The sequence below is a fragment of the Canis lupus genome, chromosome 13 (genome assembly GCF_003254725.2).
Source record: "Canis lupus dingo isolate Sandy chromosome 13, ASM325472v2, whole genome shotgun sequence".
Taxonomy (NCBI): domain Eukaryota; kingdom Metazoa; phylum Chordata; class Mammalia; order Carnivora; family Canidae; genus Canis; species Canis lupus.
The window spans coordinates 34,968,494-34,992,569 of record NC_064255.1 but is presented as its reverse complement, the minus strand read 5'-3'; the positions used below and the strand labels follow the sequence as shown (position 1 = coordinate 34,992,569).

General features: G+C 53.0%; 1 protein-coding gene across 2 annotated transcripts in view; it reads left to right on the top strand.

Annotated features, from left to right (window-relative positions):
- The window catches only part of TRAPPC9 (trafficking protein particle complex subunit 9), a 543,982-nt gene that overhangs the window by 414,992 nt on the left and 104,914 nt on the right, over positions 1-24,076 (top strand). Inside the window, exons 20-21 of one of the 2 annotated variants that reach the window (XM_025450136.3) lie at positions 4,644-4,797; positions 21,126-21,216. In XM_025450136.3, the coding sequence (XP_025305921.1) occupies positions 4,644-4,797; positions 21,126-21,216 (245 nt within the window). Of the gene's footprint in view, positions 1-4,643; positions 4,939-21,125; positions 21,217-24,076 lie in introns of those variants that run through there. The other variant, XM_049092784.1, reaches the window with a different exon arrangement.

Here is a 24,076-nt window from a genome sequence, read left to right as displayed (position 1 = left end):
TTTGCCCGAGGACCAGCCATGTTTTTGAATTATTTTTTGTATACTTTTTGTGTGTGTGGAGGTTTGTACAAATATGCTCTGATTTGTGTGGCCTCACCCCAGATAAAAAGGATTCACGTGGTTTTGAGCTTAAACCTGAGTGAGGAGGGCTGTGCCCGGCAAGTCATCCTCAACAGGCTCATGGGAGTCCCGTGGCTCTCATGATTCCTTAGGGTTTTGTCGCTTCCTTGTTAGGAAGAGTGCTTGCTCACTGAGAGCGTAGATGTGAAGTCATCCAGGGCGTGAAGCTGATCCCTGCCGTTGCTGATGGTGGCCCCGTGCCTGCATGAGAACGTGGGAGCCCTCAGCCATCCCTCTAGGTACCACCAACTGCGTTTCAAGGTCATGCTCTGAACCCAGGGCTGTCTCTCCTCTACCTGCAGCCACCTTGGTGCTTCCGTGCACATCTCCCCAGTTGCTCCCATCCTCAGAGCTGTCCCCCATCTACATGGCTTCCTGATGAGAGCAACAGCCTAAAGCCATGATGGCTGAAGCCAGTTACATAGCTGGACTCAGAGCAAGGGCACCTGCCCAGACACCGAGGCAGAGGTCCCCTCCGATGGTGCTGGTTCTCCGTGCCGCTTCACGTAATGCAGCAGGTCTCAGCAGGCAGAGAGTTCATGCATCAAGACTCAGCTCTAGGAGAACAGGTTACCAGCCACATGTTGTCTTCCTCGTCCTAGAAGGGAGGATGACGGAGGGGATGGTGATGCCTAGGGGCTGTGCTCTGAGACCACATAGAGCTGTCAAGGCCAGTGGTACTCCCTGTGACTTGGGGAAATAACCCTTGGCCCCCGGACTTGGTATTCTGGTTCTAGGATTTTGAGCTGGGTGACCCCAGTGGGTTACTCAGCTTCTTGTACCTCAGCATTACCATCTGTGGGACAGGAGCGATGCTGCCTTCAGGACGCTCACCAGCATTGCATGTCACAGGCAATTTTTGGAGGGGTATTTTGTTCACGTGGCAGTGGGCTTTGCTGTCCTTGGGTCTGCATCCCATGCCAGCTCTGCACACAGCATGAGCAAAAGATGACTTCCCTTTAGATGGTCTCTCTGAGCAAGAGGGAGCCAGATGAAGCCGAAAACAAAAACAGTAGCGCTGGGTCTGCGTGGCAGGCTCCTGATGTGGGGCAGTGGCTGAAGCTCACAGAGCTCATCACGTGTGTAAGAGAGCGAACCACGCTGATCCTTAGGCTTGCTGTAAGATCAGATGAATGTTTGTATGAAGTTCTCAGCACCAGGTGTGGCGCATAGCAAGCGTCCATTACGTGTTGTGTTTCCTTCCCCTTCTGTTCTGTGGGCACACCTGACTATAATTTCATCAAGGGATTGGGTCCCTATGGAGGTGATAGGGTCTGATGCTTACATGATCAGAAATTGTTAAAAAAAAAAAAAAAAAAAAAAAAGCCCTTCAGAAAATCACACACATCTCACCCCAGCGGCCAGAGTGTCTGGTGTGTGTCCCGACCCTGAGGATGCGGAGTCCCGGGTGGTTTCTCTCCTTCCGTGTTCAACAGGAAGAGCCTGGTCTCCGGAGTGTTTCCAAACCCGTTTCAAAGATGAAGGTTATTAGTTGTTTTGGGTTATCTATCAAGTGATGAACTGAATTTGGCCTTTTTAGTGAAACCTAGGGAACATTCTGACCTTTTGCTTGAAGAGAGCACTCGTTTGCTTCAGCCCCCTTTGAGCAGGGGCGTGGGCAGAGCCGGGGCTGAGTGGGAAATCCGACGCCCTCTTGCACACACAGACACCTCGCAGGAGAAGCAAAGTATGTACCAAAAATGGCTAATGAAGCTTCTGAAAGAATGTTCAATCTCAGGAGCAATTCTAACCTGCCAATTAAAACATCAGTGAGGTAGCATTTTGCCTCTGAAAATCCATCATGGCCAGTCTTGGCAGGGGCGCAGGGCATGGGCAGCACCCTCCTGCCCGGGGCACGCGCCTCGGTGAGAGCCTCTCTGAGAAGGAGCTCGCACTCCACCTGCCAGCCTTGACCTTTCCCTGCCCTGGACTCAGTCCCTGCTCCTGGACACAGGCTCCACACACAGCACAAGTGCAGGCGGGAAATTAAAGCACAAAGATGTTTAGGATTTTTGTCAGGAGTAATTTTTTTTTATAAATTTATTTTTTATTGGTGTTCAATTTGCCAACATATCGAATAACACCCAATGCTCATCTCGTCAAGTGCCCCCCTCAGTGCCCGTCACCCAGTCACCCCCACCCCCCGCCCTCCTCCCCTTCCACCACCCCTAGTTCGTTTCCCAGAGTTAGGAGTCTCTCATGTTCTGTCTTCCTCCCTGATATTTCCCACTCATTTTTTCTCCTTTCCCCTTTATTCCCTTTCACTATTTTTTATATTCCCCAAATGAATGAGACCATATGTTTGTCCTTCTCTGATTGACTTACTTCACTCAGCATAATACCCTCCAGTTCCATCCACGTTGAAGCAAATGGTGGGTATTTGTCGTTTCTAATGGCTGAGGAATATTCCATTGTATACAGAGACCACAGCTTCTTTATCCATTCGTCTTTCAATGGACACCGAGGCTCCTTCCATAGTGTGGCTATTGTGGACATTGCTGCTGTGAACATTGGGGTGCAGGTGTCCCGGCATTTCATTGCATCTGTATCTTTGCACTGCTGGGGATTTACCCCAAAGATACAGATGTAATTTTTTTAAAATTGGAAAATACCTGAGAGTCTGAAAGTAGGGAGATTGTTAAGTAAGCGTGGCATGGCCGCGTGGCAGGACATCCTGCAGACTGATTTTTGGTGATGTGAAAGTGGTCAGAGTGCTCTGAAAGTAAAACAAGGTGTAGCGTAGTGTAAGCATATATTTACGTGTGTGCACATGAATAAAGCGAGGCATATGGTTGCTTACAGGTATATATACTCATAAACTACATTTAAATACAGATACTTAGAAAAAGATTCTAGAAGTAAGGTATCATAATTAGAGTGTAGGACTGAATCCTATTTTTCTTTTTTATGCTTTTTTGCTATTTTCCCACCTTTTTCAGGAAGCCTATCTACTTTTTGAGTCAGAAAGGAGAGCCACTGTAGCTTTCAGACAGAGTTCTTGCTACGAAATGCCATGTATTCTCTGCGGACATATGAGGCTCTCATTCTCCAGGGCAGCGGAGCTCCGATCACCTCCCGGTGAAGGCCCTGTGTTTATTGGCCACTCAAGAGCTTCCTCCAGCTGCCAGGGTTCTCAGGATCTCCCCGTGGGGGGTCAGCCTTCTACACATACCCCCTGCACTGAACAGCAGTCCCTCCTGCTTATTCCAGGGAACGGCCCCAAAGGCCCCTTAGAGCATGCGGGGCTTGGCTGAAGGTTTGGGCCGAGGCAGTCTGCGATGATGCAGCACGTCCGCTCCGATCCTCTGACTCACTGACTCTCTGTGTTTCGGTCAGAGGCAGAATTTTGGGCGCCTCGCTGGAAGCAACCTCCTCCCTCTCGTTTCATCCATCCATGTGCCACACCTTTACCAAGTACCTCCTGTATGCTCGCTTCTGTGCCAAGAAGCAGGGTTTCAAGCAGCAGTGAGATAGCCTCTGCCGACGTGAGGGTCACGGTAGGGAGTGGAGGCCGCTGTGAGCAGCCGATCAGAGCACCCGTGTGCTGTGGGCTGTCCTCAGGCCAGGTCCCATAGGGTCAGGGGGCGCAGTGGAACAAGGACCAGGTACAGAGGTGAGGCAGCTGCGAGATGGGGGCAGAGGTGAGCATTGGCCTCCAGGTCACTTGTTCGTTTGTTTAGGGAGTTGTTGGCTGCGTTGCTGTGGCCTGCCAGGCGTTATCCAGGCCCAGGAAGCCGTGATGCGGCCATGCACACGTCCACCCCCAGGGAGCTCCATTCTAGTAGAATCCAGACACTGAAGCCCACAAACAGGTGTTTACGGTGTTTACGATACACACCGTGGCAGAGATTCATGGTGTTACGGAGCTGGGGTGAAGAGAAGCGGGGGACCTTCCTAAAGCTCCAGCCTCCAGAACGGAGCCTCAGGGGAGCAGTGGGCGCTAAGGCTAAGGTAGGAAGAGCTGGTGTGTTCTGGAAGCTGCCGGAAGGTGGAGAGGGCTGGATACAGCCAGCAGGCGGGGAGGTTTCGTAGAGGATGTGATAGTTGAGCAGGAACCTCAAGGGGAGGGTGTCACGTACAAGGTTCTGGGTGCGGGGGCCGGGAGGGGATGGGTGGGAGTGAGACATGCGGCCAAGGGTGAAGCAGGAGGTGACAGGACAGGTGCTGCTGAGGGGGCATTTGGGGTCCCCAGGGTTAAATGACTCTAGTCCACTCCCCTTTTCCACTTTGTGTCCTGTCTGCCTCATCCTGGTCCAGAAATGTCATTTTCTCTGAGGGTGGGTGAGTCTTCTCTGAGGTTGGGATCTCTGGCTGTGTCTCCAGCTCTAGACTGTGTGTTGAACCAGCTCCGAGGCCAGTGCTGCCCTGGGAGTCTATTATTTCCTCTTCTTGGAGTGAACCCGTTATGAATTACTGACGATGATTCATTATACGGCCTCACGCTGGCACGTGCAGCTTCTCCAACAGCCAGCAGAAGACACTGCCCTGCTGATTAATTCTCTGCTGTTTCCCCCTTCTCTTAGAATGGCCATCCAAGTGGACAAGTTCAACTTTGAGAGTTTCCCAGAATCCCCTGGGGAGAAGGGACAGTTTGCAAATCCGCAGCAGCTGGAGGAAGAGAGGCAGGAAGCCCGCGGCCTGGAGATCGACAGCAAGCTGGATGTCCACTGGAGAATCATATCCTTTTCGTGGCGGCCACCCTGGCCCTTGGTGCACCCTGCGCAGGGCTTCGGCCCACTGACGGGGGCCCCAGGGGGCTTCACCACCTGGCGGGTGGACAGCCCACGGCATATGGGGTGTTAGGCTCGCAGAGCTCAGAAAGGTCTTGCCAGGGAGACAGGGACCACGGCCGTCCTCTCCTAGCCCCTTTCCGCTCCCGGGGCTTCAGCAACCAGGTATGGATTCAGGGTGAGGAAAGGCCGCCTCCCTGAAGTGTCTTGGATCACAGGCTCCTAGCCAGCGTCGAGGTTTATGTTCGTGACACATCCTCATGCCTGCCTGTCCTCCCCAGGCGTGAGGAGCGTCCCAGACTCACCAGCTCAGCACAGGGCATGGCTGTCCGGGAAGCCGAAATCAGATTGCACAGCTTACGGAGGCATGAAGATGCCATTCAGAATGGGCCAGGGGTGTTTAGGGCAGGGAAGTGCTATGCGAGAGCGCCCTGGTGGGACCGGCCCTGCTCTGGGCTTGACGTCATGCCAGAGAGTCCCAGGGGCTTGCACGTGTTTGCGCAGCTGTCTCACAGAGCACCTGCTCTGGCTCGGGCATTCAGCAAGGCACCGAGAGTCTGAGCAGGAAGGAGGGGGCCTCCACGGGGCTTCACAGCCTCCTGGGGGGTGGCTGTGCCAGCTGAAGGTTCAGTGCATCCCGTTGAGTCCGTGAGGTTCAGAGGAGGAAGCTGTGGGCACAGGGCAGTCAGGGAAGGCTTCACAGAAGGGGTGACGTCAGAGGGACTTTTTGGGGTGGGGGATGCCCCAGCGGCCCCAGGGTGTAAGAGGATGGCTCACTCGGAACATTCCCCAGGAAGAGGCAGCTCAGATGTGGATGTCTCAGGCACCTTGACAGGTGGATTCTGTAGGGTGGTCGACGTGTGCTGTGTGGTCTCAGGTCATTCTAGACCTTGTCCCTAGATTCTGGAAAGATCCTCAGTCTGCAGGTGGCAGTTTCCAGGAGTTGGAGGCATGTTCCTTAGTGCACACTCAAGAAAATCTGGGGCTGGTGGACCTCCCATCCCCAAGTTGCTGGGACAAAATAAGCATTTCTCACATGACTAGGAGGCTTTGGGAACCAGACGCTAAGGACCAAGTGTGGGGGACTCCACGCCGCAGCAGTGTGTCGTGGAGTTAAGGCAGAGGGACATGAAGGGGAGGGATGGCTGGGGTCCTCCCTCTCCCCGTCCTCCCCACCCCAGAGCTCCGCACAGGGTTGTGCCTGCTGGTGGAACGAGCAGACTGATGGAGCCCAGAAGGAAGCAGCGTTCACGCTGCGCACCAGGCCCACCAGCTCCTTCACTCCTCCCGCCCCTGACTGGTGCTCTGGCTCCACTGGGAAGAGGTGAGCTGAGTGCCCTGTGAGCCCAGCCAGGGAGTGGTGAGGCCGGCTGCCCGGGTGGAGCTGCAGGCACAGCCCCGTTCCCAGCCCTGTCCTCAGGGAAGATGGAGGAAAGGACCTGTGTCCTGTAGGGGGGCAGCAGAAGGCACATGGCTCTCCTGTCCTGGTGTCTATGGTCACGATGCTGAAGCTAGGGGTGAAGGGACTTGGGATGGAAAGGTTCTGCAAACTCGGGATGTGCAAGTCTCCATGTGAGGTAGGAGATGCCCTGCTCCTGAGCCTCAGGGCTGTTGCTTCCCACGGGGGGCTTTGTGCAGAGCCAGGAGGCCTGGTTGTGAATGAGTCTGCCTCAGCCCCGTGGAGGACGGGGCCAAGCAGGAAGGCATCTGTCCCCCTATGGGGGTCTCATAAAAACAGGAAGCCTCAAAGTGGGGGGTTTGCGCCCCTGCCGCCCCGGTGCCTGACCCACGGCAGCACCTCCTGAAGTCACACCTGCCACTTCCCGGGTGCCGCCCCTGGCCTGGCCCAGCTCGTTCACCACAGTCTTACCGACTCCCTGGATGCCTCTGCCTCCCCGTCTCAGAGATGAGAGGACAACTGCCTCTCGGGGTCACCCGGGTGAAGCGGGGGCACGGGCACCTAGCCAAAGCCCGTTAGCCATGCTCCGGGCCAGCAGCCCTAGGCCGCCATGTGCTGCCTGCTAATGGGCTGATGCTGACCGCCACGGTGTTTACGCTCTCAGAAAACAGTGGCCGAAAACGTGCCAAAAGTATCTTTGGGTTTCTCTTAGCTTTGCCTCCTTTAAGAGGTTGGCATCCCCGTGTTTTGTATTGGCTTCATAATTCATGCAACAAATATTTACTAAAGTCTACCATGTGCCAGGCACATCTGTCTCCTAGATGTACTGATTGGAGGTTTTTGAGAGACTGTCTCTATAGGCGGATTCGATTAAAGAGAAAGAACATTCAGGACACCTCTCTCTCTCTCTCTGTCTCTCATCTGGCAATGACATCTGGCATGGGATGAATAGCAGACTTTCACTATTATAAACCTGGATTCAAGCAGATGGAACGACCAAAGACTGAATTGGCTAATAATTTTATCATGCATTTTGGTAATATTTTCTCAATATTTAGACTTTATACAGAAATTTGAGCCTAATTTGACACTCATCTACAGTAGTAAAAATGGTCCATATGTGGCAAGTAAGGCTGGACAGACGTGTTTTGGTGGAAATTGTGGGTCTTGCAATAGACACAAGCACCCCTGTCCACATCGTGTCTGCAGGGGCCAGATAAGCAGTCAGGAGATGCCAGGACCTCCAGCCCCACTGTTTGCCTGGTTAACGAGCTGGCCATTCTGTTGTGCTCGTGCTGGGCCCTGGAGATGCCTGCAGTCTGGGGGGAGGAGCAGACACAGAGGTGGGCACCTGAAGTGCAGCCTGGGAGGGCTGAGGCAGGAGCCTTCCTGCTGGCACATTCCAGAGCCTGAACGCAGCAGAGACCTGCATAGACCCCTGTGACTGCGGACCTAGCTTGCAGACCGGAGAGGTGGCCGGATCGAGGGGCCTCTTGGGCTGTGCTGGTAGTTGGGCCTCCCTCCTTCCTTCCCTCCCCGCCATACTCAAAAATCTGTATGAAGCTCTTCTATATTACCTCTTCCTTCATGGCAGCTTGAGCCTGGTTGTATTTATAGGGACTTTCCCTCTTTGTCGTGAGGAACCAGCTCATGTGTAACAACTGTGCAGTTTCTAGGGTTGGGAGAGTCACCTGCACAGGTGGCATATGGCCTGAGAGCCAGGCACATGTGACATGTGACCGACGTTGATGCTGCTGGGATGAACACACCCTTGCTTTCCGCTGCCTGGCAGTGTCCTTTCCACCTTCCTAGCTGCCAGCTACCGCGATCAGGTGGTCTTTGCTGAACTTGGGAAACCTTAATATACCCGACTTTGTTGGTAGCAGGTAATAGCCTTCCACACGTACTCCAGGAAGTGCCTATGTTTGGCTTTAGGACGGGACCAAGGATGCTGCACTGCGGGGCCTGAGCCTGGGGTCAGAAGGCCCAGCTCTCTGCCGCTTCCAACGTCCCTGTGGGGAGGCTGTGGCCTGAGGGGCCCGTGTCCTCATCTGTTCAGCCAAGGGGAGAACACCTGTTCCAGTTTGCTGCTAGGGTTAGTTCCAATAATCCTCTTTGCCCTTTTGATCACCTGCCAGGTATCAACCAGAATATTCGTGTTTTTCTTATCCCAAACTTGCTAAATAGATACACTTGGTTTTGAAAAATTACGTACATTTTGGAAGTTAAATAACTCACCTGAGGTAACATCCAGGATCCTAAAACTTGTGTTCTTTTCATACTGACTACTTGGAGTGAGTCCCACGGCCCAGGTGTAATCCTAGCTCCTGACCCTAGTAGGTGTCTGTAACGTGAGCCCCCGTTGCTGCTGTGAGAACCCGTGCTGCCCCTGTGACCTGGCCTCAGGGGAGGCTCGTCCCGCACAGAGGCAGTGGGTCAGCCTCCCCCGTGTCTTCTCTTCCACCTCCGATTGGACCTGCCACAAACGGTCCAGGATTGTAGTTCTAAGAACCCCTCAAAGTAGCTGGTTCTGAGGTGGTTGGAGATGGACCATGTCTGCTTCCACTTTCCATTTGTCATTTAGGAGAGGAGACCCCACCAGTGTTTGATCAAGTCTCCCTCGTCCCTGATGGCTGAGCTCACACGTCCTGTCGCACAAGGAGCCCGTTCTATGGCTGACCTCTGCCTCTCCCTTCTGGCCCGGCCGGAGCTGCCCCTTCCCTTGGACTCCTGCAGCACTCCATGCCTCGCCCTGGTTTGTTACAGCCCTTACCAACTCCAGGAAAGCTCATTTCTTTCCCAAGTTCACTGTCCACTTCCAGGCTACACTGTTCTTGAAGCCATGCTGTGTCCTACTCCTTTCGCAGCTACTTATGGATGACCTCCTGTGTGCTGGGCTTGTGCTAGGCACCGGGGACCTCCGAGGTGAGCAAAATCAGGTGTGGACCCTGCCCTGATAGAACGTGTTCTTTTCCTGGTACCAGTGCCCTGTGGAATCTCCAGCGTGTAGGTATTAAAGCCATTTGGTGAATGCATAGCTTCCATCTCCTCGATGGAGCAGACTGAAACGTTAACAGCTTACGTGCCCTATGCTGAGTGCTCTGGTGAATATGTGAAAGGAGCCTTAATGAACAAGATTAGTCTTATTGGAAGCCTGGCTCCTTTTCCAGAGGGCAGCCATGCACAGACAATCTGTGGTGGAAACAGATGAAGGATAAGCGTGGAACAAGCTCAGTGTCATCTCACGTTCTCATTTTCATTGTTTTTGTTGCAAATCTCCCTCCAAAGAGCATTTCAGGGGTTGGTGAGATACTTGCTGACATATCAGAATCCAACCCCGTATAGGTTTCATGGCAAGAGCTGGGTGCACAGTTCAGCTGATCCCCATAAAGGCGAACGACCCAGACCATCTGGGCAGCGTCTCCGCCAGGTGGTCTGATAAGCACGTGTCTCCTCTGTTCTGCCTGGAGACCATTTGTAACCATCTGGCTGCTTTGAGGGCCGGGTAGAGGCTCCAGGAGCCCAACTGCAGCCCGGGTTTTAGATACCTACAGACTGACATCCCAGAGCGGGCGATGGAATATCTTTGCAGCATGCAGAGGTCATTTAAATGCAAGTGATTGGACAGTGGAAGGACATGGAGCAGGGTAGCTGTTCTGAGTGCAGGGCTATGCGTCCGGGAGCAAGCTGTGTATTGCTGAGCGGTGTCTGTGTTTGGCCTTGCAAACACCAGTCATCCTCTGTGAACCCAAGAAGCTCCACGGCTATGACATTTGTCACTGGTTTTTGCTGGAGTTTCACAATCACAAGCCTACGACACTATAGGCACAATGTCCTCAGTTTGGTCTGTCCTGACTGGGACAGCTGGCCCGGGACACTGCTATACCTCGCTTCTCAGTTTTCTAGATTGCTTTCTTCCCAGGGAGGAGAATGTGCCTTCAGCCGACCCCTCCTCTCTCTCAAAGCAGGGGCAGAGATTAAGCTGTGTGTGTGTAGTGGATTGCCTCAGCTCACCCTTGATCCTTCCTAACTGGCTTGTGGTTTATTCTCAGGGATGCTGCTTAATGGAGCCATGCCTTCCTGTCCCCTGGAAAAACAAACTCTTAAAACAAGATCCCTTTAAAACACAGTACACTATGTTTTTCTAGTAGTCATGTTAGGAGAAACGGTTTAATTTAAATGAATTTAATACAAACAGCTCCTGTCATCAGTACAGCTGATTTCTTGATCATCTTAAGTGAAATGCAGAGTTGCATTTTGTGTCTGCCTTTAGGGAGTTTAGCTTCTAGAGCTGTTGGTAATCACTTGGCTCGGAGGCCTTTCATCTCACAGTGGAGCAACATTGCCAGCCAAAGAGAAGTGTGGTACCTGACCACCGATGCCGTGCAGTTGCCCTGGCTCTTTGGCCTGTGGTGCACGGAGGGAGTAAGGTAAGAAGGACAGAGATTTGGTTGCTGTCTCCCCCAGGTCCAGCCATAGTAGCCATGCACATCTTAAAACTACTTTGAAAGGAATCAGGGTTTGGCATCCAGCATAGATTGCAGGCTTGGCTCCTGAGAGGGGGGAAGGGCTTCCCTAGCATGCAAAGCACTGTTTCAGATCTGTGCGTGAGAGTGTGTAGTGTCTGCGTGTGTATGCACTGTGGGGTATGTGTGTGATGTGGGGGGTGGGGGGATTGTGCGGTGTGTGCATGTGGCGTGGTGTGCGTATGAGCATCACACAAATGGATATGCGCAGTCTGTGTGCTTGGGCACGCGTTCAGCGGGTATACCTCCTGTGTGCTTTTGATGTGACAATGACTGTGCGTGTGCATATCCACATAAGAGATTCAGGAGATTACCGCTAACGCCCATCTAGCAACTACTAAGCGCCAGGTACTGTTCTGAGTGATTTATGTGGATTGGTTCACTTAATTTTCACAAAAACCCCTAGGAAGTAGTTTTATGCACATTCCGCAAATGAGGAAACTGAGACCCAGTGAGATTCTCTGACCTGTCTCAGGTCACCAGCCAGTGAGTGGCAGAGCTGAGATTGGCACCCAGCCGTCTGGCTTAGGAGTTGGTGCACGTGGCTCTGTGCTGGGGACAGCAGAGGAGCATCTGGTCTCTGCCAAGGCCTCTGTGTTACCCCCATTTCCCAGAGAAAGCTGAATGAGGTTGCAGCATTCCTCGGGCACTCTGCTGGTTGGGGCTGCCCCCTCCCCCCACAGGATGTTCTCCGTTTCTCCTGCTCCTCCCTCAGCCCAACAGGATGTGCAGAGGTGAGCTGTTGCAGACTGTCCCTTGGCAGCTCACTGTGCTGTGTGGCATTTTCTGTCCAGTTGGGTCTCTGACCCCAGGGAGCTGAGCCGAGATGCAGGCACCCCTCCCGAGATGAGAGCAGCCCACATCAGCATTCTCAAAGTTCACGGCACAGATCGGAAAACACAGTCACGGGAAAGAGGCTCATTAATCACTTAAAGCAGTCTTTCCATTAGTATAATTTCTATTTATGACAATCTGCTAATTTATTGGAGCTGAAGTGGGGCTGGGTTAAGTCCCTGCACCTGTATTTCCTCCATATCTGGTACGTGGCGTGCAAACAGCCCATTTCCTGGGGGGGACTCCCGAGGTGCAGCCCCGCCCCCTTGGGGACACTCACCTAGCGGCCAGCCGAGAAGCCACTGTCTGCTGCTCTCGTGTGATAGCTTTCCAGCTCTCTCAGTTGCTGTGGATAATGACCAAGGGTTCAAATTATGGTGCTGCTTTCTCCTGTGAGCGGTGAGGCTGACGGAACCCAGGCCTGTGGGCTCAGAGGAGAGGCTGGTTACCCCCTGGGCTTACAGGTTCGCCCAGGGAAGAGTTGTTTGAGCGATTGTTTTCTTTTTCTTAAAATATAAGACGAGTTCGTGGTAAACTTCAGTCATGTGAATAAAGACAAGGTCTCACAAACAGCTCCGTGTCTTCAAATTGCAATATATTACCAAATATTTCACTGCTGATGGTCTAGTGGAAGATGAGCAGGAGGGTATTTTATTAGCTTTCTGCATTTTTCCATGCACCTAGCTGTTTTTCAAAGATTTGGAAGCAAACATTCATGGTTCCCAAGATGCATAGAATATTAACTGAGTGTACATGAGAATGTTGTAAATAAAAAGGCTGTGCACAAATAGTAAGTTTAATTAGTAATGATGAATAATATATAGCTCTTGCATAAAAGACGGGGCTCCTTAAAAGTAGGAAGGCTCTCCTCTTTATTGGCCTTCCATCCCTAGTAGCTAGTACAATACACATAGTAGGTGTTCACAGATACTCGGTATGAGTCAAGATCACACACTGGGTTGGGGATGCACACAGGGAAAGATGCCTGTGGCCAGTGCAGGATAGACACGTGCAAGGTGCAGCCATCACAGCCAGGGGAGCAGGAAGGGGGGGCACCCCTTTTCCACAGGCACACAGGTAAGAAGGGGGAGTGTGAGGTTCACATTCGGTTCTTCGACTCCCAAGTGCACTGCTTAGAAGTCTCATTGACCTGACATTGTTTTAAGGGCTGTGGGTCCTTATGAGATGATCTGTAGGTAACTAACACATAATACATGCTCAGGAAAGAGCAGCACCTGCCCTGAGCCAGGCACAGTGGTTGTGACCAGGGACTTCACTTATTCTCCTGGGGCTAACACCCATAAACAATGCACTGAATTCAGCTAAATAGTTGGGAAGGCATGGCTGCTCTTTGTCCTTGCCGCTTTGGAGAGGGGAGAGCAGAAAAAGTTCACACTGAGCAAGGGCCAGTCTTGGACCCCAGGCCTCATGGCTCACCACCTCCAAGGATTTGTGACCAGTAGGAGGAGTGAGTGAAAGAGAGTGACTCCAGGTAACTCAGCTGTGTCTCTGAGGTAGGAGTGGCAAGCATGGAGGCCCCATAAAGAGAATTTGTTATTCCTTTCTGGGGAGTTAGATGCTGCCTAGGGGAGGCCCCAGAGGTAGAATGAGAGTTGTGCTAACCTGAGCTGGGAGCTTGTATTCTCTTTTGGTTTAGGCACATGGGTTCATCATTGCATGTGTTGTGGACCAGGAGACCTGCAAAACCTGAGTGCACACCAATAGGAGTTCCACAGCCCTATTGCAGAGTTACCGTCCCTCTCCTCATGAGGGACAGGAGCAGAATCTCGGGACAGTGACCTACTGACTGCTTGGAGATGCGATTGCTGTGTCTCTGGTGACTAGAAAGGGTTGTAAAGGGAGAGAGCTTTTTCAGCACCACGGAGAGTTCCCACCAGGTTTTTCCCATGGGGCTGCAGGGGGGGGAGGGGGGCTGGTGAAGCTCCAAGCTGGGTGCCCAGCGGGTCCCCCCTGGGCCTGCAGGGAGGGGACTGGTGCAGCTTCAAGCTGGGTGCCCAGCAGGTCCCCCCTTGGACTGCAGGGAGGGGACTGGTGCAGCTCCAAGCTGGGTGCCCAGCGGGTCCCCCCTGGGACTGCAGGGAGGGCTGGTGCAGCTCCAAGCTGGGTGCCCAGCAGGTCCTCCCCCTGGGGCTGCAGGGAGGGGGCTGGTGCAGCTCCAAGCTGGGTGCCCAGCGGGTCCCCCCTGGGGCTGCAGGGAGGGGGCTGGTGCAGCTCCAAGCTGGGTGCCAGGCTGACCCCACCACCACCTACCTGCAGCTTCGAGGCCGTGGCTTGACCCGGGCCCTGTGCACAGAAAAATCCTTGCCTGTCAGGTGGAGGTCATGGGTCCATGCCCAGGTGTCCTATGAAGAATTGATACGTTTACAGCAAACTGTCAGAAAGTTGGTCCAGAACATGGGCTTCAGGGTCATGGATGTGTCAGCTTGCTTATTTTCACCATGCGCCCAAGTTAAAAAAAAAAAAAAATTGAATAGAAATCACAGTCCCTACCTTATACCCATCAGGTTCTAAAGTCTTAATTTAAACATAATATTAAATTGAAAAGATATATATTATACACTTACTAAAGAGCCTCTCTGGGAAGCCCTTTGGAAATGTTCTAATAGAAGCAATGATGGGGATTATAGCCTCCATTATCATTTATCAATCTCTTGCCCCAAATGCCAAGGTCTGTGTATTTAAGAAATAGTAGCCGCTGCCACCTCCGCCTTCATTATGGGATGTTGCAGTCTTGCCTGTAATAACGAGAGATGAAGGCAGCTGCCTAACCGACTGGTCAGCCGGCTTTGCATTTGTGTGTTTCGGCTCAGACACCAGACTGTTTTTTGGTGGCTTATGGGGCTGAAAGGGAAGGGGTGTGCATGCAGGTAATTAGCTTTATTAGCTCAGCTGTATAATTTTATGGCTCACGTCCGAAAGCAAATTAATACAGAAATATGCTATTGGAATGGTTTCCAAAGCCCCAGTGCCATTTGGCAACTTTGTAATTACTCACACACTAACTTGCTCCTCTAATCATTTCAAAGCTCCTCATCCTGGCCACCTTCATTAGGCACTATTTCTATTTTGCAAGCACTGTGGTGCGATCTGCCTCAAATATCTGGTGTGGGGTTTTTTTTGTTTGTTTTTGTTTTTGTTTTTGTTTTGTGAGAGGGAGTAATATGCCATGTTCTGAGGTCTTAATTTTACACCCCTGGAGAGAATCAGGAAAAGAAAAAACATGAAGATGTGCATGTTAAACCCAAATCCACCAGCCACCTGCATGTCGAGCTCCTCTGCCTTCTGAGTGGGATGAGGCGCATTGACTTTTATCAGCCTCAACCTAGGAGCTCTGTGCGCCCGTACCGCTTCAGGTCTACAGCTGCTCCCAGCGTGGTTTCATAATGTTAGCAGCAGAACTGTATTGTTTACTTTTTTCTAAAGTTTTTATTTGAAATATGTAAAATATGCACATGGTTCAAAATTTAAAAAAACGAGTTTTCCCCTCTTGCCCATCCTCCCCAAATGCCCATTTTTCTTCTTCATTCCTTCTACATATTTCAGAATTTCTCTCTGAAACTAAGTGAACAGATAGACTTTTGTTTGTTTTTACACAAAAGTATATGCTGTTTTGCATCTTGTTTTTTTTTTTTTTCCACCAAACTGTACGCCTTAGAAAACTGCATATTCATAGCGAACTTTCTCCAGTAGCAGAGTGTGAATCTTATGCCTTTATTCCCATAGCTTTGCCATCAGGGGGTTTCAAACTTTCAGACTTTTGCCAATCTGGTAGCGATATTCTTGAGCACATCATCTTTCCTTTCTGGAGCTGCCATGCCGTGGGGAAGCACTAGCATGCCGGAGTTGGAAGGAGCTCCAGAGGAGTCCCTGCACTGTCCTCCCAGCTTCTGGCTCCTCATCTGCATGGTGCCAACTGCAGCTTCCTGCTGGTTGAAGGGAACATGTAAAGTGCTCACCACAGAGCCCGTCCCAACAGGAGTGTCCCCGACATTCATACCCTTCTGTGTCCCCCTCTCCAGGACTCGGTTGTAGGTCTTTAAGTCTGAGACTTAGAATTCCTCTGGGAGCATTTCCTATATTGGGACTTGGTCACCACTCTGAGAGTGAATTTCTGTGAGTCATGGCCCATTAGATTCTAGATGAAACCCAAACCAAAAAAAAAAAAAAAGCAAAGCTGGCTCCTTTTGCTGGCACTGCACATGCAATCCCACTTCCTCTCCATCTCTTTGATTATAGTGAATCACAGAGTGCTTTGCAGGGACCTGGTCATGAGCTAAGGAGGAGGGCTTGATGTCTTCCTTATGAAAGAGAAAGTAGCTCTTCACATGGTAGCCACAGAGAGAAGGGAAATGTAACTGCTTTTCTCCACTGCCCAGCTGGGCTCTGATCCTTCATCAGACTCTGCAGGGGGTGAGATGGATGGCGCTGGGGCCACGGTAGCAGGGAGATGCTGACCTGAGTGGGTGGCAGACTGGGGGCTTGGGACCGATTCAGTGCGAGTGATGGCTCCCAGGAAGGACACACTCCTCATGATCACCAAGTAACCTGCACAATGGTCTGTGCTCTCATTGGGGGCTGACATTGACCCATTCCTGGGTCACTCCCCTTGGGAGGGAGATGACCCCTTACCCTGCCCCCACCATGGATCTTGTTGGTTTAGGGACTGGAAAAGTGGAGTCCCAGCATGGGACTGATAGATGGCTTCCCCTTTTAGAGACCCACCCCAAGTGAGAGGCCATTGCCTAAAATTTCTAAGTACCCCTGGAAAAGATGCCTCCTTGTGTTTGCCCCTGAGGGTGTCTTGGTGGGCGGTGCTACTACGGCTGGTCGAGTAACGACGATGGAATCAAACCAGCCCTGTGGTGGCTGTGGTCAGGCTTGCAGTGCTGAGTGGTGGCCACAGAGGAGTCCACAGAACTGGGCCAGTGTTGCCTGGGAGTGTGTTTGCGTCCAGCCTGAGCCTCCTGGGCAGGGAGGTGGGCTCATTTTAGCCAAGAAACCCAGCCATACTCCGTGTCAGTACCTGTGCTGCTGGGTAATGGGCCAGGCCTCATGGCCATCTGTCACTCACAGCAAGGACATTGCCCACCTTCCTGAGCTCTCTGTCCTCACACGTGTGGCTGGCTCTGTGCCGAGGGCTCCACCAGTCACCCTGTGGTGATGCCAGCGCAATCCCATCGGAGGGTCCTACTTTCCTTGCTCTAGCAGTGAGTGTTGTGGGCAGCCCGTACCAGTGAAGTCCGTCTCCGATGAAAACCACCCATTTCCACATGCGTGAAGTCATGTAACTGTGCACACATGCTTTCACTCAACATTTATCAAGTTATCACTGAGGCCCAGGCAGCGTGCAAGACACTGGCACTGGAAAGATGAAAAAGACACTCATAATGCAGCCAGGAAGATAGATATTGAGGCATTGATCATTGATCGCTGTAATCCTTGCAGTATAGCCATGAAGAGCCTTGTCGAGATACCATGTGAGTGTGTGTGTATGTGGGGGGTACTCCACTTAGGGGCTTTGCACTTGGTCCAAAAGTAGGAGTCAGCAGGTGGAAGAGGAGGGAAGAAGAAATATGGAGCCTGGGAAGGGGAGAGCAGCCTTGTGATTATGTCCCATGGATCTCTCTGTGAGGGGTCTGGGTCAAGGCACTTAGGAACCCGTGGGTGGTGGAGGTGTCCTGCCTCCTGTCTCCCACCACAGGGCACTAGGTGTGCACGAGGTGGTGAGGACACAGATCAGAGGTGTGTGGTCCTCATGGATGGGTAATGTGGGCTTCCCACGTTCAATAGGAGAGGGACCTCGATGGGGCTGGAGGAGCACAGACGGGGAGAGCAGGTCACCGACTCCTCCGGACCACAGGTTCTTTGAGGGCAACACCTGGGCCTATTTCTCCGCAACTCTACAGAGCCTGTGGAGTGGATACGTCTGCAGAGCCTCACCACCCTATCTTTGTCCTCAGCCATCTAGCAGAGGGCTGGTAATGACTCGGTGTATGGAGGAGGCACCAGCATAGAGCCCTCCTGCTGGTGGATACCTGGGTCTCGGGGCTTGTGGAGAGCCTGTGCCACAGCCCGTATTACAGTGGAGGGAGGCCCCCCCCCACCCACCGCGGTGCGCGCCTGCAGTGGAGGAGGGCTTCCACAGTGGTTCACAGCTCCGTTGCATGAATGGGAGAGTGACTTTGGAGCAGATGTGGCCTGTGCAGCCTTTAGGAAGTCCTGGAATGGAGCATTTTTGGAACACACTGTTCTGTTTGCCAGTAATTAAATAGAACGTGGGTGTCTGTGCGTGGGTTGCGACATGATTTCTGGCAGCCTGGTGTGAGCTAACACCAGGAGGCACGCAGTTACCCCAATGCAGACAGATCCAGACCCTCACCTGTGCTACGTCTCCTGTGTGTCCGCTCTTGGTGTTGCTTTCCTGCAGATCTCTGCCCCGTGGATTCTCGCAGGGAAAGCATCCGGGGAGAGACAGCACTGTCTCCTTCAGCTCTGTTTTGGGGAGAGGCAGCTGGAATGTTAGGACTGTCTCGGTTGCTTTTTTAGAAGCTGGCAGAGCTTTCCTTTGGGTGCCTGGTTTCTCCCCGTGAGAGCTCTGGCCTGAGGGGTAATTTCTTTCGGTGTTCCTTTGGCAATGCCAAGAGGGTCCAAAGCCAGCCAGGGTTTTGTGGGGTGAGTCCTGGGGGGAGTGGGACACCACATGTGCATTTGTGATTATATACATGTGCGCCACTCCCACTGGTGCGTGTACGGGCCCATACACAGAACTTGACCTTTTGGATCTTAACGTTGTTGCCTGCTGTCTAACTTAGAGGCTTTTAGCGGTGAGTGAGAACGTAGACTCTGGAGTCAGACTGTCTGGGCACTAATCGTGGCTGTGTGGCCTTGAGCAAGTGGCCTAACCTCTCTGTGCCTCCATTGCTTTCTCTGCACAATTGGCAGAGTACTTAGTGTATGATGGGATTTGGGTCGCTTAGATAATGTCAGGTGCTCAGGCCAGGCTTCCCCCAGAAAGTGAGCTTGGCTATTAGGGTCTGTGCACGCTCACACCCATGCAAACCCATAGGGTTAGGATGGGGTCTGAATGTTTGGCCCAAAAGCCCAGCAGAGTGCTCCCCTTTCTCCAAGAAAGCTCTGCACCTTCCCCTGGTGAGATTGTCTTCCTGTCCCGTTCCTTACCTTAAGAAGTAATTTAATACAGCGTGTCATATGTTAAAATTAGAATATTCAGATCTGTGGATTGCAAGGAGGAAAAAACCATTCAGTCATTATCCATGGAAATTAAACACTGTACGGTGTCGTGTTCATAAACACGGAGACTTTCCCAGCCAATAAATTCTTAATACTAAGCAATTCCTCTTGAGGAAATTAAATTTCTGAGAATTGAGAGTGGGCTGCCATTTACATTGGAGTGTGGCGGTCTGCACAGGTCATGTTACCTGGGCGCTGGAGTTGAAAAGCCCGTTCTCTTTGGCTGCGTGCAAGCAGGCGGTCCAACCAGCAGGCTGACCCCCTCTTCCTCCTGGGGAGCCTGGAGCCAGTCACAGACATTCCCCACGCGGACCTAAATGCCCGGATCTGGGGACAACAAGCTTCTAGGAGTTCAGGGTCCTTAACGGAGACAAGCTCTCCCCATTGCAGGGGGAACAGGCCCGGTTGGCTTTGGGCCACTCCCCGTGCTGAGCCAGGTGCCCAGAGCCTGAGGCAGGCTCGGAGGAGGAAGCTGGAGGGGGGAGGCGGCAGGAGGCTGTGGGCAGAGAGGGTCCCCCGTCCTGGAGCTTGGCTCGGCCATAGTTAGCCTCCATGTGAGGCACGGGCCAGGCCCCGTGTCAGCCTTGCTGTCTGTGTCAGCCCCCTGGGCTCCCAGCCGCAGGGGTGGGAGTGCCGAGTGTGGGGTCCCCAGGCCTGCGTGCCCGCCCAGGCCCGTCCGTGACGTACCTGTAGGGAGTAACTGCCCCCAGTCCTGACACGGTCACCCTTGAGGTCCCGCACATCCCCGATGCTGGGTTCCTACTGAGCAGGTTCCTCATGAGGAGTGTCAGACGTGGCTTGTCAAAGGTGACAGAGCTGAGCGTTGCTGTTCCCCTGCGGGGCCTCGGCTGCCATCGGGGGATGGAAACCAGCAGGACCCTCTGCTGCTGGCCTGCGCACCCCACCCCCTGTGCCGAGAAGTGGGTGCCCCTCCCCTCCATGCGGCCTGCAGAGGGGAAGGATACGGAGCTGTGGTGACGCACCTGGTGGGCAGGGAATCTGTGGGGTTGGCAGGAAAGATGCCTCCTTTCAGGGGGTAGGGCCAGTGGGGCCTTCGGTCGGGTGTGGGCACCACAGTTCACTTGCTCCGTGGACTCGGTCTGCCCTTCTGGTGAGTGGAAACAGCTGCCCCTGCTGTCGGAACATGGGAGGTGGGGGCCCTGACACATCACCGCGCTGGTCAGAGGACGGGGAGGCGGGGGCCCTGACAGGCCACTGCGCTGGTGGGAGCCCGTTGCTGTGCAGCCAGCCCTGCTCTCTGGTTCGCCGGATGCTCAAGGACCGTGTGGCGCTCCGCGGTGCCCCCCGCGCCCCCAGCCTCGGCCCTGGGCTCCTCTGCCTGCAGGGCCTCGTCCCCGCAGCTGTCCTCCCTCCGTTCCCGCTGTCGAGAAGCTTACATCTTCTCAAGTTCAGGCTCACGTCTGGTTTCAGCGCCCTCCCCGAGTCTCCATCCCCGTCTGGGACGGACATGCCTGTGTTTGTTGAATGCGATCAACTTGCTGAAGGCAGAAAAAAGCGGGTTTTCTCCTCATTTCCCTAATCAGGGAAGAATGTCAGGGACTAAATTCTTCCCTTTTGATTACAACTTAGATTCTGTGGCTTTAGTTGACGTAGGAAAAGGGAAAGAGGCTTGCAGATCTATTTCTGAGAGCCACGTTGACTGTTTAATATTAGTGCCCAGGACACATCTGTTTTCAGCATTTCTAAACCTAATTTCCTTATCCGCTCAGACGTGCCGAGAGACTGTGACTTCCTCCATTGTGAACTCGCCTAAATGAGCCCATTCGTCACAATATGTGTAATTACATCAAGATGTATAACACGACAGACACGAAACCAGCATGCAGCCGACGCGCGTCCAGAAACGCACTCGGTTACATTGAACGATGAGCCGTCCGCCGGCTTTATTAAGGAGACACAACCTTCCACTTCCTGTATCCCCCCCACCCACCCCGCAAGAATAGCTGTGGGATTAAAATTATCCCCATGCTTTTCCCTTCTTTGTACGACAGTTGCTTGATTTACCTGATTTGGGTTGAGGGAGGAGAGCCACTTGATCTATTTCTGTGCGTGTTTTCCACACTCAGATCATGTCCTGGTGGTTGGTTGGACATCATTTGAGAGGAGGGAAACCTAGATCTGCTGTGGGAGGTTTCCCGTCCGGGACTATGTAGAAACTTCCAGAACTCTTCCTCCTGTCCCTGGGTCTCCGCAGGAGCTGCATTTTCCTTGACTGGCACTCACCCCTCCCTGAAGCGCAGAGGCGAGGCGAGCGTAGAAGGACTCCTGAACCAGCTCGTCCTGGAGCACCTGCAGCTGGCTCCTCTGCAGTGGGGTGAGTACCGCCCAGCACCTCTGGGTGAACACGCGGCGTTTCTGCGCGGGTATCTTTTCCCGCGGGTGAGGTCGTGCCAGCCAGCTGGCCGTGGCAGGTCAAGCCATGGAAGTCACAGGGCCTGAGCTTGGCCCTCCAGGCGTGTCCCGGCAGCACACACTTGTGAAAGGGTCAGCGCCCTCAGCATCCGCACACATGGCAACGGGTGTCGAGACCCCTCTAGTCCCAGCTGCTGCGACACTTGGCCTTGTCCACGCGGGCGCGTCTTCAGTCTGTGTGTGGTTGAGTGGTGGAAGGGATTCACATGCTACCCTCTTGCTCTTACTCCTCCCTGGATGAGCTTTGACAGCTTTTCACAGGGTTGGTACGGAAGAGAGCGTCTTTGGTAAGCACCGTAACTCGTCTGCAACCCATGAGCGTTCACCATGATTTAGCACCTCAAGCAGTGCACCTGCGTGTTTGCTTCCAGCAGCTTCTATCCTGGGCTGTGCCTTCCTGATAGCAGCCCGACATATTTTGTTGAGGAACAAACGGAATGTGTTTTTGTTGACGTGGGAGGCTTTATTATTTTCTGGAAATGATTTCATTATCTATTCTAGGTCAGAAGCTAGCAATCAGCGAGATATATGTGTGTGTATATATATATAACCCCAGGTATCATCGTAAATTAGTATCAGTCTTTTGCCCAGTTAATTAAAGTGTGAACTCCCCTTTCACATGCTAGAAACACCTGGGAGTTGTTCCAGGAGCAGGGGGCCTTCCCGTTGGCTTTCCCTGGCTCACCATCAGCCTGTGAGGCCCCCTGTACTGCGGGGGGACCTGCCCCTCTGCCGGACCCCCTGCTCCCACAGATGAAGGCTGGGGGAGGCCTGTGAGCAGCCGGTGTGGCAGCAGCCAGTGGACCACGTGTTACATCAGGTGGCTCCTTCCATGCATCCAGCCTGAGGAGGAGGGGGACGCATTTCCACAGAGAATCAGGGTGTGCACCTGTGGTAGCTTCTCTTGGCCCCCAGACCATTTTCTAGGTTGGAGGGTCCTATCTCTTGGTTACCTGGGCACAGCCAGCTCCTTCCACCAGATGTGGGCAGCTGAGCAAGTCAGACACCCAGAGCCTCCCGCCTCTAGGGCTGGAACAGGCCCCAGGGGACCCGTCCTGTGAAACAAAATGAAATAAAACTTGTGTTAACGTATCCTGTCCCTCAAAAGAATTTCCCCGAGGCCCGAACAGCCACACTGCAGCCACACCCTGTGGTGGGCCCTAGAGGGTCCAGGCTCCTTCCAGAGCCCAGCAGGAGTCCCTGAGTCCACACTGGAGTCCTTACAGGCTTCTTTCCTCTTCTGCTTGTTAGCAGCGTTTGGGTCTGCTGCCCTGCACACGTCATGTGCATACCAGAATGTTGGTAGATAACAGGTGTTAACAGTACCACCCCAGAGAAGATGCTTTTGAAAAAATAATCCTAGGGCCTGGGAGGCATTTGTGCCCGGAAGCCTTGCTGGCAGGACAGGAGCTGCTTCCCTGCAGCTCCCCCAGCAGGGCAGCTGGGCGCCCTACCTGTGGTGTCCAGGGTGTCCGGCCGTGCTGAGGTCCTGCGCTCGCAGGATCCACACCCCCCAGAAACCACGCACAATGTTTTCCCGGTCAGATTGTCATAATTTGCTTGCTACCATATCTGGCTGTTTCCAGTGAACACCTTTATGAACAGATTTTTGTTTGATTTTCTGACCAATTTTCTGGTTTTGTAGTTACTGAGTCAAAAGACATGAATGTTAGACTCTTGAGCCGTTGGGTCAAAGGAATATGTGACTGTTGATGGCGACATGGACATTGTGGGAACAAGGATTTCTGAGGTCACTTTCCCTCCCGTACTGTGAGCGCGATTCCCGTGTGGTGGCCCATGAGAGCTGGTGGGCAGTTTTGCCTGCTTCCCCAGCCCCCTGTGAGCCCCATCCTTGGCCTTAGGACATGCCAGTGCCCACCTCCTGTCATGTGAGCTGTGGGTCCGACATGTCGGGGCCTCAGCCCCTCACACCACCCAGGGCCCAGGCTCTGTGGCGTTGGCTGTGCCCCGCCATGATTGGCCTCTCCTGACTATTCTCACGGGGTCCCTGACCTGAGGGCGTTCAGGTTTTACTGTGCAGGCTGCCAAGCTGTGCCCTCACCTACCTGAGCACTTACAGGTGCTTCTTGAGCTGCTGGACATCGGCCCACGTGGCCCTGGCTGACCGATTTCTTTCTCCAACGAGAATGGGCTTGGGTGGGCAACTCAACAAGATAACAGCTATTATTTAACCGTTTTGCACGTGTGTGTCACATGGCGGGCGAGGTGCGAGGATGTCACAGCGTCACTTCAACAGCCTTGCACACCAAGTGTGCCCTTCTCCAGGTGAGGACGCTGCGGCTCGGCCGGGTCAGGGGTCTTGTCCAGCAGTGCCCAGCCAAGTGGTGCCTGGTCCAGGGTCAGGGCCAGGTGTCCCCACACTGGGATTGTGGCCGTTCCACTAGATCACGTGATCAAAGTTTTCTATTCTTGCTGTGGAAAGCTAGGGAAAAATCAGAAAAGTTGGACTGAGAAAAATCGCCCTTTACTCACCCCCAAAACAACCTCTATTTCATTGGATTTTTGTGTCTTTCTAAGCCTTTTTGGAGTCCTCAAATTTAAATTTTGTTTATAGAGATGATCATACCGTATTTGTACTTTTGTGTCCCTTTTTTATTTGCCTGACAAAACACCAGTGCTCCCCATGTTACAAACGTATCTTATGCTCGTGCGCTGTTACAATTTCATCAAGTGGACCTGAGGCAACTTAGCACTTGCTCGGTTGCTGTTCCGAGATGTTCATCGCTCTGTAAATCACACGC